At 32.4% G+C, this 13,386-nt stretch overlaps 1 protein-coding gene across 2 annotated transcripts in view; it reads left to right on the forward strand.

Annotated features, from left to right (window-relative positions):
- Positions 1-13,386, forward strand: part of NRDC (nardilysin convertase) — an 88,634-nt gene that overhangs the window by 50,862 nt on the left and 24,386 nt on the right. For both annotated transcript variants that reach the window (XM_055341597.1, XM_055341598.1), the window contains 9 exons: positions 1,995-2,090; positions 3,181-3,303; positions 5,450-5,507; positions 7,139-7,212; positions 8,597-8,666; positions 11,201-11,278; positions 12,559-12,679; positions 12,755-12,813; positions 13,104-13,158. In XM_055341597.1, the coding sequence (XP_055197572.1) occupies positions 1,995-2,090; positions 3,181-3,303; positions 5,450-5,507; positions 7,139-7,212; positions 8,597-8,666; positions 11,201-11,278; positions 12,559-12,679; positions 12,755-12,813; positions 13,104-13,158 (734 nt within the window). The remainder of the gene's footprint in view (positions 1-1,994; positions 2,091-3,180; positions 3,304-5,449; positions 5,508-7,138; positions 7,213-8,596; positions 8,667-11,200; positions 11,279-12,558; positions 12,680-12,754; positions 12,814-13,103; positions 13,159-13,386) is intronic.

A 13,386-nucleotide genomic window follows, 5' to 3' on the forward strand; every position in this document is an offset into this window, starting at 1 on the left:
ATATATACATCTTCGGGGGCTCTTATTCAACCTATCACACTTAATAATGGAATTTTTTTTTTTTTGTATTGTAGCCATATCTTCACACTTTTTTACAGAATTTTTTAAAAATTTTGTTGAAGCTATGTATATATTTTTTACTGTCTCATTGTTGATTTAGACTTTATGGTCTACAACTAAAGTATTTTGAATATGTTTACTTCTGTTTCTTCCAATCCTCTCCACTTTTGTTTCCACTCTCTTCACCAAATATAACAGCGATGACCCCTGATCAGTTTTCTTGTCTTTCCTTTTGCTTCCCTTCAACCCATTCTCTACTTTTATAACTAGAATGAACTTACTAAAATCCGAGTCTGATGTCATTCTCCTAACGTCTTGACATTACTCCTATGATAAGTAATAATAGCTGACCTCTAATTGACCATGTGTTATATGCATTATTGTGATTATTATTCCTCATTATCTGTATTTGATATGTAATGACATCACAGCTTAGAGAGGTTAGTACTTAGAGTTCCAGAATCAGTCATTTCCCTAGTTTTTTTCAAAAATTGTTTTTTCCTTATCTCTTCAGTCTGATACCTTGCTTCTGCTTTGATTCTGAACATTGCTCAACCAAAAAACAACATCTGTTTTTCAGAGGTTCTATAATCTCCTTCTTTAAGATTTTCTCCTTAAAATGTTTTACACACGCCCATTTCTCCTGTTCCCTAAAAAACTATTCCCTAGAAAACTCCAGTTTTCCCTATGCGTTGTAGCACTTGACCATAGCAAACCAATTTCTATCGCCTCTCAGCTTCTCTGATTAATAAACAGTTCCACTAGCCTCTTTGCTGCCTCTTAATTCAGTAAGATTTTTCTTGTCTTAAAGCCTTTGAATTTATAATTTCCATACCTAGAAGACTTCCCCAAAATTTCTTATGATACCATCTTCACTTTATTTGGATGTTGCTCACTTGTCACCTCAGAGCTTTCATGCCCACCCTGTTGTCACTCTCCATTCTCTTACACAGATTTTTCTTACCTCACCCACCACTGATACTATGTTTAGAATCAATTTGTTGGCTTATTCATTGTTTATCTCCCCTACTAGAATGTAAACTCTTTAAGGGCAGGGCCTGGGTCCCCTTTTTTTTTTTTTCACATTTCTGCCTCTAGCAACTGATTCAGTAGTACCTACCTCATAGTAGATGTTCAGTAAATAATTGTTGAAGGAATATATCTTATTTAGTCCTTATAAAAATCCTATGAACTAAGTCCTAGTCGCTCCATTATATAGGTGCAGAAATAGAATCAGGGAAGTTAGAAAATATCCTCAAGGTTGTACAGCTTATCTATGATAGAAGTTGGATTCTAGCCAAGATAATTTCTGACTTTAAAGTAATTGTTCTTAACCATTAATACTTTCTTAGTGACAGTTTTATTATTTTTATTTTTTATTTTTAAATTTATTTATGATAGTCAGAGAGAGAGAGAGAGAGAGAGGCAGAGACACAGGCAGAGGGAGAAGCAGGCTCCATGCACCGGGAACCCGATGTGGGACTCGATCCCGGGTCTCCAGGATCGCGCCCTGGGCCAAAGGCAGGTGCCAAACCGCTGCGCCACCCAGGGATCCCCTTAGTGACAGTTTTAGAGGAAATTTGAACATGACAGAGTTTCCAGGTAATAAGGAATTTGATTTAACATTTTACTAGCCCTTGATCATTAAAATCTTAGATGTAGTATCCTAGAATTGAAACCTTTAAGTCATTATCTTTTTTATTTGAAAGTAAGAGAAAACCTCTAGAAAGGTGCCCTGACTTCCCAGAGTTACAGAATATGTTAAGTAGTAGAGCCTGGTCTAGGTAATTTAGTTCCCCACTTCAGTCTTAACAGTACACAATTCATAATAATTTTTACTTCCTTACTTTCAGTTCTGTGCAGTTCAGTTCTTGAATTTCCATTAATATAGTGAATACTGTATTTTATTAAAAGTGTTTCTTTAAAACTGACAGAATATCAACTTGCAAGACCTTCTGATGCAAACAGAAAGGAAATGTTGTTTGGAAGCCTTGCAAGACCTGGACATCCTATGGGGAAATTTTTTTGGGGTAAGATACTTCATCTTATTTCATATCTTCTAATTGAAGAAGATTGAAAATATGAAAAGTTGATAAAGAATGGCAGATTATGAAAGCACAGTAGCTAGGTACCTTTACCTTTTAGGATTAAGTAGACAGCTTTTCAAATAGAAAGTAGTTGAGCATGTATGTGTTTGGTTCTCCAACATTGGATATTATCAAGAACAGCCCTAACATTTTGTCAGGTGATCATCATAACAATGTTGTGAGGTGGGTGTCAGTATATCCACTTAAAGGTAAAGAAATAGGCTCAGGGAAGTTATTTAATTTACTTAAGTCACACAGTGGTGGATGTGAGATTTGATCCTCTGTTTATATGATTATGAAGTCTGTGCTCTACCCCAACTTGACATTTCCATTTATCAACAGAGATTCAGCAATGATTTTCTCTAATAGTTTTTGAGCTGTGACCAAATTTTGTTTAACTGGTAAGCTGTTTAAATGATATCTGTTTTTCATAATGGTTTTTTCTTGGTGTTAGGATTCAGTTAGAACCTCATATTAACCCTCTTGACCATAGTGTAGAATCTGGGATGAGTTGATCTAAATAGTATTTCGTTCAAAGGATGATTTGCTTTCCTGTATATTTTTTATAATTAAATACATTTTTATATGACAACCTTGCTTTATATGGTTTATTTTTAAGGATTACGTAGAATATTAATAAAATAATTTAGAGATAATATCTGAATTGAATACTAAACTAATTATTAAGAGAGGAAGCTTAGGGCATTTACTGTTGTTAAGTTATTGCCAAATGGAGATTAATTCCTTATGTGTTAAAATATACATCAGAATTGTTTCTTGTGAATTTTTATCCTATATTGATGTTATTGTTTTTTTATTATTTTTTATTTTTTATTTTTTGATGTTATTGTTATACATTAGTTCTATATTGTTGAGTCACGTAGGTTATTTCATTAGTTACAGTATATTAGTAGCAGAGTATGCATTTTTGGTGTAGAGACTTTGACAAAGTAAACTTTAAAAATTAATGTCAATATAGTTCAAAGTAAACTTATTTTTTCTGTGATCTTTATCATTTTTTTTTTTTTTGCAGGAAATGCTGAGACACTCAAACATGAGCCAAAAAGGAATAATATTGATACACATGCTAGATTGAGAGAATTCTGGATGCGTTACTATTCTGCTCATTACATGACTTTGGTGGTTCAATCCAAAGGTAGTGTATTATCTGTTATGGCCCTTAGAGTTACTTTGAAGTAGTGCTTTCTTAGGCTTTGTTTGCCTTGATCAGTGTCACAGTGTACTATTAATTTCTAAGCACAAAGGGTGCTTGACCCGAATATGACCTAAAGGAAATTAGGAGGATTCAGAAAAGTCACATAGCAAGTGGCATAGCTTAGGGAAGCACAAAATCATCTGATTCTCAGGCAAATGTGTTTTGTTTTGTTTTTTCTTTAAGAGACATAGGCCTTGTCTCTAGGCTAGTCTGAGTATCCAAATGTACTAATAGGTCATGAATTGGGTCTTTTAATTCACATTCATCTACTGCTTTTGTTATCTTTGGTTTTGCATTTAATCTGTATTGATCATAAACACTGACAGGGCCAAGTGTCTTCTCATCTTTACATAGGGTCCAGTAAAATGGCATGATTAATTGAAATCCATTGTGGTAATGATAGCAAAAATGTCTTAAATGTAAAGTACTGACCAATACTTCTCTTCTCCTTTTATTATCTTCAGTAACTTGTGTTAACTTTTTCTCATTAAAGAAATGGTAGTTTTCTTTACATTTCAATCTCTTTAGTCCAGTTTGACAACTGTTTCTTTTTGACATATCTTAAATAGTTTGCACATTTATTTTTGAAAAAGTAATCTGTTTCACCTGATATGACTCTTCCTTTTTATACAATTTTGCATACAATTTTGCTCTCTCAAAAATTAAAGCTGACTTGGCAGTTGAATATAAAACATTTTTGCATTTAGGATCAAGATTAGTCCACTAAAGTTGATTTGAATGTAAAACTATGGATATAGAATGGTAGATTCTTTAGTTCAGACTACAGATGTGCTTCTAGATTCCTTTTACAGCATTTGTTAAAATAAGTTCCATGTTCAGTATAAAATTTATAGTTTTTAATTACTATTTCCAAGTCTGTCACAAACTTATATTTTTCCAAATATGTATTATTTCCTTTGCATTTGCTTCGTCTGTGATGACAAATATAAGAGCATATTAATGCTTATGGAAAATTTCTAAAATAAGCCCTAGATATTTGATAAGAGAACCTTGTACAGTTTAAATTCAGTTATTTTTAAACTTTAGCATTTATTTTACCATTTAAGAGTTAAATATCTAGGGGTGCCTGGATGGCTCAGTTAGTTAAGTGAAGGACTCTTGATCTCAGCTCAGGTCTCAATCTCAGGGTTGTTAGTTCAAGCCCCACATTGGGCTTAAAAAAAAAATATATATATATATATATATATATATATATATATATATGTATATGTATATGTGTGTGTATGTGTGTATATATATACATGTATATATATACACACACCTATTTTTATTATAAATATGTATAATACTTATATGTAATACAATTAATAAAATAGTGTTTTTAAGTGCATAAAATAAGAGTTAAGTATTCTATATAAATGGCATAGAATAAATTCACAGCTTGATTGGTTTAATTTGTATCTTGTTGGGACACCTCTTGAAAATTAGTGAAACTTGTGTCTAGTGTAACTAACATATTCAGTGATAGTAATGAGTCAGTGAGGTAAGGGTTAAAGGCTTCTTTTTGCACTTATATCTGCTTTACTAGAAATTTCAAAAGAATTTTGTTTAAAATAAAAGAATCAAAAGATAGAAATCATATTATATGAAACCTAAGAGGAGACTTGCAGATTGAAACCTCAGCAAATATAAAATAATGTAAAATAAATGAGTGTAAAAGTACTAATGAGATGGTGAGAAAGAAGAATCAGTATGGTGTGGGTTAATTGGGAGAAACCTTCCTAGAGGAAATAAGTTTCGGAATGGAGTAAGAGGATGGTTGGTGTATTCTTTTCTCTTGGCCCTCCATACTAGCTTGATGATAAAAACTTCTTTTTTTAAAAATTTGTGTGCTTTTTCTAACTTTACTAGCTGGAAATACAAAAGTCATAGCAAAATTATGTGTCTTAGGGTTTTCTAAACTGTTATTTTTTTTGTTGTTGTTTTACTGCTTAAGGAGTGGCAAGTGACACCCAAATTACAGTATCCCTGTTTTATACCTAAAGATCAGTGAGAAATTTAATTGCCTTTCTACCTTAAATAACAACATTGCATTTCACTGTCTCCTTCCTGCCCTCCCCACAAGAAACACTGGATACTTTGGAAAAGTGGGTGACTGAAATCTTCTCTCAAATACCAAACAAGTAAGACATTCATTTTCATAAACCACATACTTTTAGAGTTAAAGAGGAATCTTGTATGAGTCCCAGAGGTCTTTTTTTTTTTTCATGCGGGGGGGGGGGGGTTATTTTTTAAACAGGTGATTAAATTAAGACCTAAATTGGTTTAGAAAATCACGCAGCTTTTGAGTGTTAAATCTAAGATGAGAACCCAAGTTTCTATAGTTTCTGTAGTTCAATACTTATTAGCTTGTAAACTTATGGTAGACAGTAGTTCTGAAGAATTTATGGTTCCTTTTACATTTATTCAGAATTTTTGTCTTACTGTGTAGAGTGTTTGAAACTGGGATATAAAAACAAGTATTATATTGAGAGGCAGAATATATATATACACACACACATACACACACACACTTGTATCCCCTGCCTCAGAACAAATTGTGTTCTGAAAGTTTGTTTCTTAAGTCAGTTACTTGGGACTTGGAATGCTTTCCCCCTTAAAAGAAATAATCTTTTAGTGATGATTGACTTTCCATACGAACTAAAAAGTCTATTTCATGTAGTTGAACCAAATTATCTTTTATTAGAAATTGTATATATGGTTCCAGTTCAAAAAGCTGCTTTTTGTCTACCTTTTGCTACATTTGTGTTACAAAGAATAACAAAAAATTAATTCCAAAGCACTTAAGTTCTTCTTCCTACTTCTAGTAGTTTGTATTTTAATATAATAAATGAAAAAAAATGAAATCAGGTTTTTTTCTTGCATCAGGTGAGTAAGTTAGATTTTTTTTCCAGTTCCTCATTCCAGGACATAACTTATTTTAAATTTATGAAAGAAAAAATGTGGAAATGTTAGAATAATTCGTAGTGACAACTGATTGGTTATTATTAACTTGGCTTTATGTAAATTTCCATTGATAATTAGCAGTACTTTTTGTGTATGGAAAGAAAATGAAAACCATGTCAAAGTGGTGGAGTTGTTTTGATAAGAAATGAGTATGATTGAAATGTGTTTTACTGTGAAACTGTAGCAGAAAAATCAGAGGTATATTGACTTCTGGGATTCATTAGGTCCTGTCAATCCCTGATAAGCATTTTTAGAAGTTCTCTTAAATAGTATTCACTAATAACTTTGGTTCTTTGATCAGACAGGTTAAAAAGTCTTCTAGGTATTTAATAATAATTCATATTGACTATGTTTTAGAAAAAATAGTGAGCAATATTTCCTCAACCAGATAAGAAGCCTTTAGGAGAGTCCATGTCTTTTAAATACCACAGTGCCAGATACAGTGCTTGATACCTAGTAATCATTCCATATATATTTTTGTTGAATTAAATATCTCTAGTATGTTTTCTTTCTGAAATGGCATTATATGGGAGTTGCTGATAGAGGCAGTAAATATTGGGAGGGGAGCCCCCTTCAATTCTGTCTCCTATCAGTTTTAGAGATATTTGAGTTAATGGGACTGAGGTTGAGAATAGGTTAAGCTCAGGATTTGGTGGCTTTGTTGTCATCTACTTGCTTATGCCTAGAATGCTTTTCATCCAAGAGTATGTGGAATAGATTATAAATACCTACCAGTTAGGCATCCCTAAAGATACTGCTTATAAAGGCTTTTGCCAATTAAATTTTAATATATTTGTTTTATTTTCAGTGGGTTACCCAAACCAAACTTTGGCCATTTAACGGATCCATTTGACACACCAGCATTTAACAAACTTTATAGAGGTTCGTGAACCAAAGGTTTAAAACTGTTTGAAATAACTTCAGTGCATTCTATAAAACTTACTTGAGGCTGCCAATTTTCTTTGAAAATGACAACACAACAAAGTACATCTGGGTTGGAAAAGGAGTAGAAGGACAGAGGAGATCTAATTAGTGACAGAGAGCAGGCCAGTACCTGGCAGCGGAGTGGTCTGTTGCCCTGCGGCTACTGGAGTCTGTTTTATGCTTTCTCCCTGTTTTCCCCTTGTTCCCTTTTGCTTTTTGGTTTCGGTTTCTTTCCTATTTCATTTTATCTATGCTCTGCTCTTTATTACTTAAAGAGAGAAAAATAAAGGAGGGATAACACTTGGGAAATCATTTCCTTTTACCTCAATTATAAAAACAATTTTTGTTAAATGAATAAAAATAAAAATGAAGTGTAAAGAAATGAGAAAATCACCCTAAATCTTAGCAGCTAGGGAAGTCATTTTGGCAAATTTCCTTTTGAGTTTCTATAGGTATATTTTAATATAGTTGCGATTATAAAGTATATAAATTCTATCTCTCGCTTTTTTCATTTAATACTATATTTGTTTTTTTTTTCATTTAATACTATATTTGTAAGAGTTTTCCAATGAGCCATCATGTGGTTATGCTCTAATTTACTTAACAATTTGCCCATAGTGTATAGTGCAGAAATACTCTTAATTCAACTTTTCTCTTTGTTCTTTTTATCATGGCAGATTTTTTCTTTTTCCCGATCACCTAGATATCCCCTCCTCTTCTTCCTTACCCCATGGCCAGTCTCTGTCCTCTTCCCTTTTGATCAGTGACTGTTTTGTCAGACCCTTTATCTGCTGCCGTCTCCATTCTACCTAAGTTGACTCTTCCAGAGACCACTTATTTTCAGTTGTATTCTTTCTGTCTTTATATTCTCTCTTCATAGAATCGTAGAATAATAGCACTGGGAAGACTCTTAGAATTACTTTAGCCTAACCCTTACCATACCATAAGAAAACATACAGAAAGATTTAAATGCAAATGATTTTCCTCAAGGTCATATAAACACATACAGCAAGATAGAGGTAGTACTAAATTTCTGCCATGGGTCTCCTGACTCCTAGTCCTGTATCCTTTCTTGCAAGAAGGGATCCTTCTTAGGAGCATTTCATATTTTCATAGTTCTTTTATTTATTTCCTTTACGTGTGAAATCAAACTTAAAAGAAATTTATAAAAATTGGGTTATTCAAATTGGAAAATTGGCAACTTGAAATAATAATTTCATTGTATTTAACCTTCCCCTGTTTATTGGAGGATTAAATATATTGAATTAAAAATTTCATGTAGCATAATACAAATTATGGAGAAACACTTATATCTGTTTTTCTGAAAAATGTTTTTGTTTAGTTGTTCCAATCAGAAAAATTCATGCTCTGACCATCACATGGGCACTTCCTCCTCAACAGCAACATTACAGGTAAGAGTTCAGGACAAATTTTTAAAGCATACTGGTTTACAGTTGAGGGTTCTGTTATGTGATAAACTGGGACCTTTACTGGAGTTTTCAAGCCTTGCTATATATTTTAATATCTTCTTAGGTACAAAAAGTAGAGTTTTCTTATGGCTAGTTGCCTTCTCTGAGTCTTTGATATTAAGTATCTTTGTGTGAATGTAACTTCTGTAATTATTTTCTGTAGTATTTTGAGTACAAAAATATATTAGCTTATGATTTGTCAATAGTGACCATTTAGTTTGGGCTTGTCAAAAGTCAAGGGTAAATAATTTTAAGCCTGGAATATGACTATAGCCTAAATCTCAAGGACCTATGCCTTTGAAGTGGTAATGAGTTAGGGAAGAGTTATACAGATTAGGAAAACATTTTCCCAGCATATTCATACAGTTATCTTATATGAGCGGTATAGCATGGGCCAAGAAGTTCTTTAAACATAAGGATTGGTCCATGCTGACTTTGACTGATTAAAAAAATTTCTGATGAAAAACAAATGTTAATGAACTGATGAAAATTTACCTTATTTTTTAAAAACCATTACCAACAAAACAAAACCATGAGGATAAACACAAAAGCAGAAGGAAAGGAATGTTGCCTAAGCTCAGTAAAAATTTTTAGTCCTCCTATCAAGGTAACAAGAATGATAGACCTCTAGTGAGAAAGCAGAGAACATGTGTATTATCTACTTGCTTTTGGTGCAAGGATAAATAGGAAAAAGCAATATACATTGATTGTGTAGTTACAGTAGAGTGTCCCCAAAAGTGTTAAAATTATTATATACATATTTAAAAGTTTATTTTATTTGTTTAACTTTTTATTGTAAAAATAATACATGTTTGTAAAATATTAATAGGACAAAAGAATATTAAGTAAAAAGTAAAGCTGTGCTTTCAATTTTTGTTTCCTGAAAAATAGGCCCAACATTAATAGTTTCTTATATATCCTTCAGACATTAAAACAGTGACTTTAAAACATATCTTTTTTTTATGGAAATGAAATTATATATACTCTTCTTCCTTTTTTGGGGAATACTTATTTTTCTAATTAACAAAAACTTGTTTATCCTCTGATTACCAGGGAAGTTCATTGTAGAAATCCTGAAAATTACTGAAAAGCAGAAAAAAGTCATTCATGATTGTGTTTTCCAAAGAATGTTAAAATTTCTGTGTTTCCATCTAGTTATTATTTTTTATGGACTATTTATTTGTTTTAATGTGCCCTTCATCATGAATCATTTGAAATCTCTAATTATGGGAATTAGCCTTTTGGGGAACCTTTTTATTCCCCCACAAAGAAGCAAATGTTTATCCTTACAGAGTAACCAAATACAAAACAATTAGTTTTTTTTTTTTCAAAACAATTAGTTTTGTTCAGATGCAGATGTTATGTAATCTTCAGCATTCATTCTTTAATTTACTTCTTCTACCTCAGTTTTAGGATAAATATAATTCAAATTCAATATTTTGAAACAATGTTGTGTGGGCCTTGGGGATTGCTTAATGTAGTTGAGATCATAATGCTAGATCTTGAACTTTTAAGAGTTTATTGAATTCTGTAAACTAATTTTAATATTAAATAATGCTTAGATTTCCTAACTTTATCTTTCTACATATTTTTGTTTTGGTAGGAATACATTTCTGAAATTATAGTAGAAGCCAGTGGGAAAATACAATTTAAATAATATATATGCAACTACTCAAACTCTTAAAGTGTGTTATTATATAATGTAGCATTTTTTACCTGTTACAGTTATATTATATTGTCATGAAAACTCCATGAGTAAGTAGTTGGGCAAGTGAAGAGAAAAAGAAAAATACAATGAGGTTAAGTCTGTTGCTCAAGATCATGCATTTACTTAAAGAAAAACTAAAACTATAAGCTAGATTTCCTGACCCATAAAGCAACACATTTCATTTTACTACAGAGCCTGATGCAATACTGAAAGCTTTTCCAGACACTGAGGTATCATTCTCTGTATTAGGTTCTAAAATGATGAAGAATCTATATTATTTCCATTTTGGGTGAAACAAAAATGAAATATTTTTACCATAAAAAGAATCATTTGGGGGGATCCCTGGGTGGCGCAGCGGTTTGGCGCCTGCCTTTGGCCCAGGGCGCGATCCTGGAGACCCGGGATCGAGTCCCACATCGGGCTCCCGGAGCATGGAGCCTGCTTCTCCCTCTGCCTATGTCTCTGCCTCTCTCTCTTTCTCTCTGTGTGTGACTATCATAAATAAATAAATAAAAAATAAAAAATAAATTAAAAAAAAGGATCATTTGGAATGATTATACTCATTCAGTGATTTCAGATAAAGAAGTTAAATTGTACCATGTTTTCTGTCTTTACTTGCTATTATCAAATTAATAATAATTTCGTGTTTATATAACATTTATAATAAGTTTATAATCATATTCATAAATATCGTAACTTTTGAAGTAAGAATTCCTGTTCTACCTTAATTATTTTTATTTTCGACCGTAAATTTTTTTTTTTTTTAAAGGGTGAAGCCACTTCATTATATCTCTTGGCTGGTTGGTCATGAAGGCAAAGGCAGCATTCTTTCTTACCTTAGAAAAAAGCAAGTATTTAATTAATAAGTAATTTCAGTGTATCAATCTCTGAAAAATAATATACAGTAAGCATTCTATAACCTGTTGTTTTATCTGCCAAATGCCTAGAATCAAATCTAATGTTTAATTATAGTCACTTTATCACCAAAATTAATTAGTCTTATTGTATATATGCATTTTCTTAAAAGCCACCTTTTAGCACCTATTGGAAGTTGTACACAAAATTTTAAAAATCATAAGTAAGTGGATTCCAGAATTATGTGAAAGGTTAGCTGTAATCAAGAATTTAGATTGGAATAGTAAAGAAGTCAATTAGACTTCCCCAACCCAGAAGGTGGACTTTAATGAAAACTACATTGGGCAGAGAAATCATAACAAATAGTGGGACTGTGGATGTCATATGCAGCTGTGTTAGCAGAATGTCTCCTAATGCATTTTAGCACTTGGTTTAGTTGCCTAGTCAAATCATATAGAAAGATAGTCTTATATCAGGATCAGTAGTTAAAGAACTTCCTTGTTTGAATTTTCTATACACTAATTCAAGAATGGAAAGGAAGATGAGAAATTTAAATACTTTAAAGCACCGATAGGACTACAACACTCAAAGAAAGCTAAAAGACCAGGTTATTACAAAAGAATAAACAAATGGTATTAGTTACATATATGCCTTACATAATTGTAATACACTTTAAAATGTGTACACTCTTTATACCTTACTGGAGTTTATTATAATTTCACATTCTTCACTTTGCCTTCCTCCCTTATTTTTAGGTTTTTGGGATTATTCTAGTCAGGAAAAGATAGTCTCATTGCTTTTTTCTTAGACAGTCTGTAGAGGTTAGCTGTTCATCTCAAAGAGCTCATTCGACATCCTAAGTAGGGATACATGTGAAGTATTGTAAGCTGCTTCTGGGAGGCAGGTTCAAGAGGGATGAATGAAATGCCTCCCAGCAAACATAATTTTAATATTTTGTGCTGTTCTCTTCAACAGAAATTACTGTCTTCATAAAACTAATGCTTTACTATGTTATAATTAAACATACAAATTAATGTTTCCATTAAACATATAAATATTGTTATTTCCTTCTGGTGATGCTTGCATGCACTGCAATTGTTTGGGAGGCCTTGTACTTTAAAAATTTGTACTTCTAAACTTACTTTTGGAAAGCATGTTTGCCCCTGCACTTCCCAAATTTTACTAGAAAGGCTACCTATTTTGTTAATTTGAAGTATTTGTAGACTGTTAATCTCAAGATGTTGATTGGATTCATTTTTGTCCTAACAATAGATGCTGGGCTCTTGCGCTATTTGGTGGAAATGGTGAGACAGGATTTGAGCAAAATTCTACTTACTCAGTATTCAGCATTTCAATTACATTGACTGATGAGGGTTATGAGCATTTCTATGAGGTAAATAATTAAAATGGAGTTTAAAAATACAGATATTATCTTATGCAAAAGCATAATCAGGTGTTTTGTTTTCAGGTTGCTCATACTGTCTTCCAGTATTTGAAAATGCTACAGAAGCTAGGCCCAGAAAAAAGGTAATATGTACGTATTAGAATTAGGGTAGGAATCAATCCTAGTATGTTTTAACCTTTAGGCTGCCAAAAAAGACATGCTTTAGTCCTACCATGATGGTTTTCCAGGCATTTCCTGCTTAAAGTGCCTTCACTGGCTCCATATCCTGATTGTTCTACACGTGAATACTGCATAGGAGATGTGAAACATTAGGGTTTACACTTATGTGGCCAGTCTGTTTCTTTTCTTCCTGCTGAGGATTCTAATAAGAAATTTAAATATATCTTTTACTTATAATTTTATTCTTTCACAGAATTTTTGAAGAGATTCAGAAAATTGAGGATAATGAATTTCATTACCAAGAACAGGTACTGGAAGTCAAATTCTTTTTGAATGTTATCTGTGACCAAGTTGAAACTGGTGTGGACATTATTCCTCTTTTTGGAAGTGTGACTGGAGTTTTAATTCTGCCACTCTCTGTCATGTGAGTCCCAAGATGGCCTTGAGGTTATCTGAAAATTAACTCTTGTGTTTTTAAGTATGTGTGTGGGGTAACAGTGAGAGAATTAGGCAGACTGACACGGATCATGTCGTGG

Source organism: Nyctereutes procyonoides, unplaced genomic scaffold, assembly GCF_905146905.1.
Source record: "Nyctereutes procyonoides isolate TBG_1078 unplaced genomic scaffold, NYPRO_anot_genome, whole genome shotgun sequence".
NCBI lineage: Eukaryota > Metazoa > Chordata > Mammalia > Carnivora > Canidae > Nyctereutes > Nyctereutes procyonoides.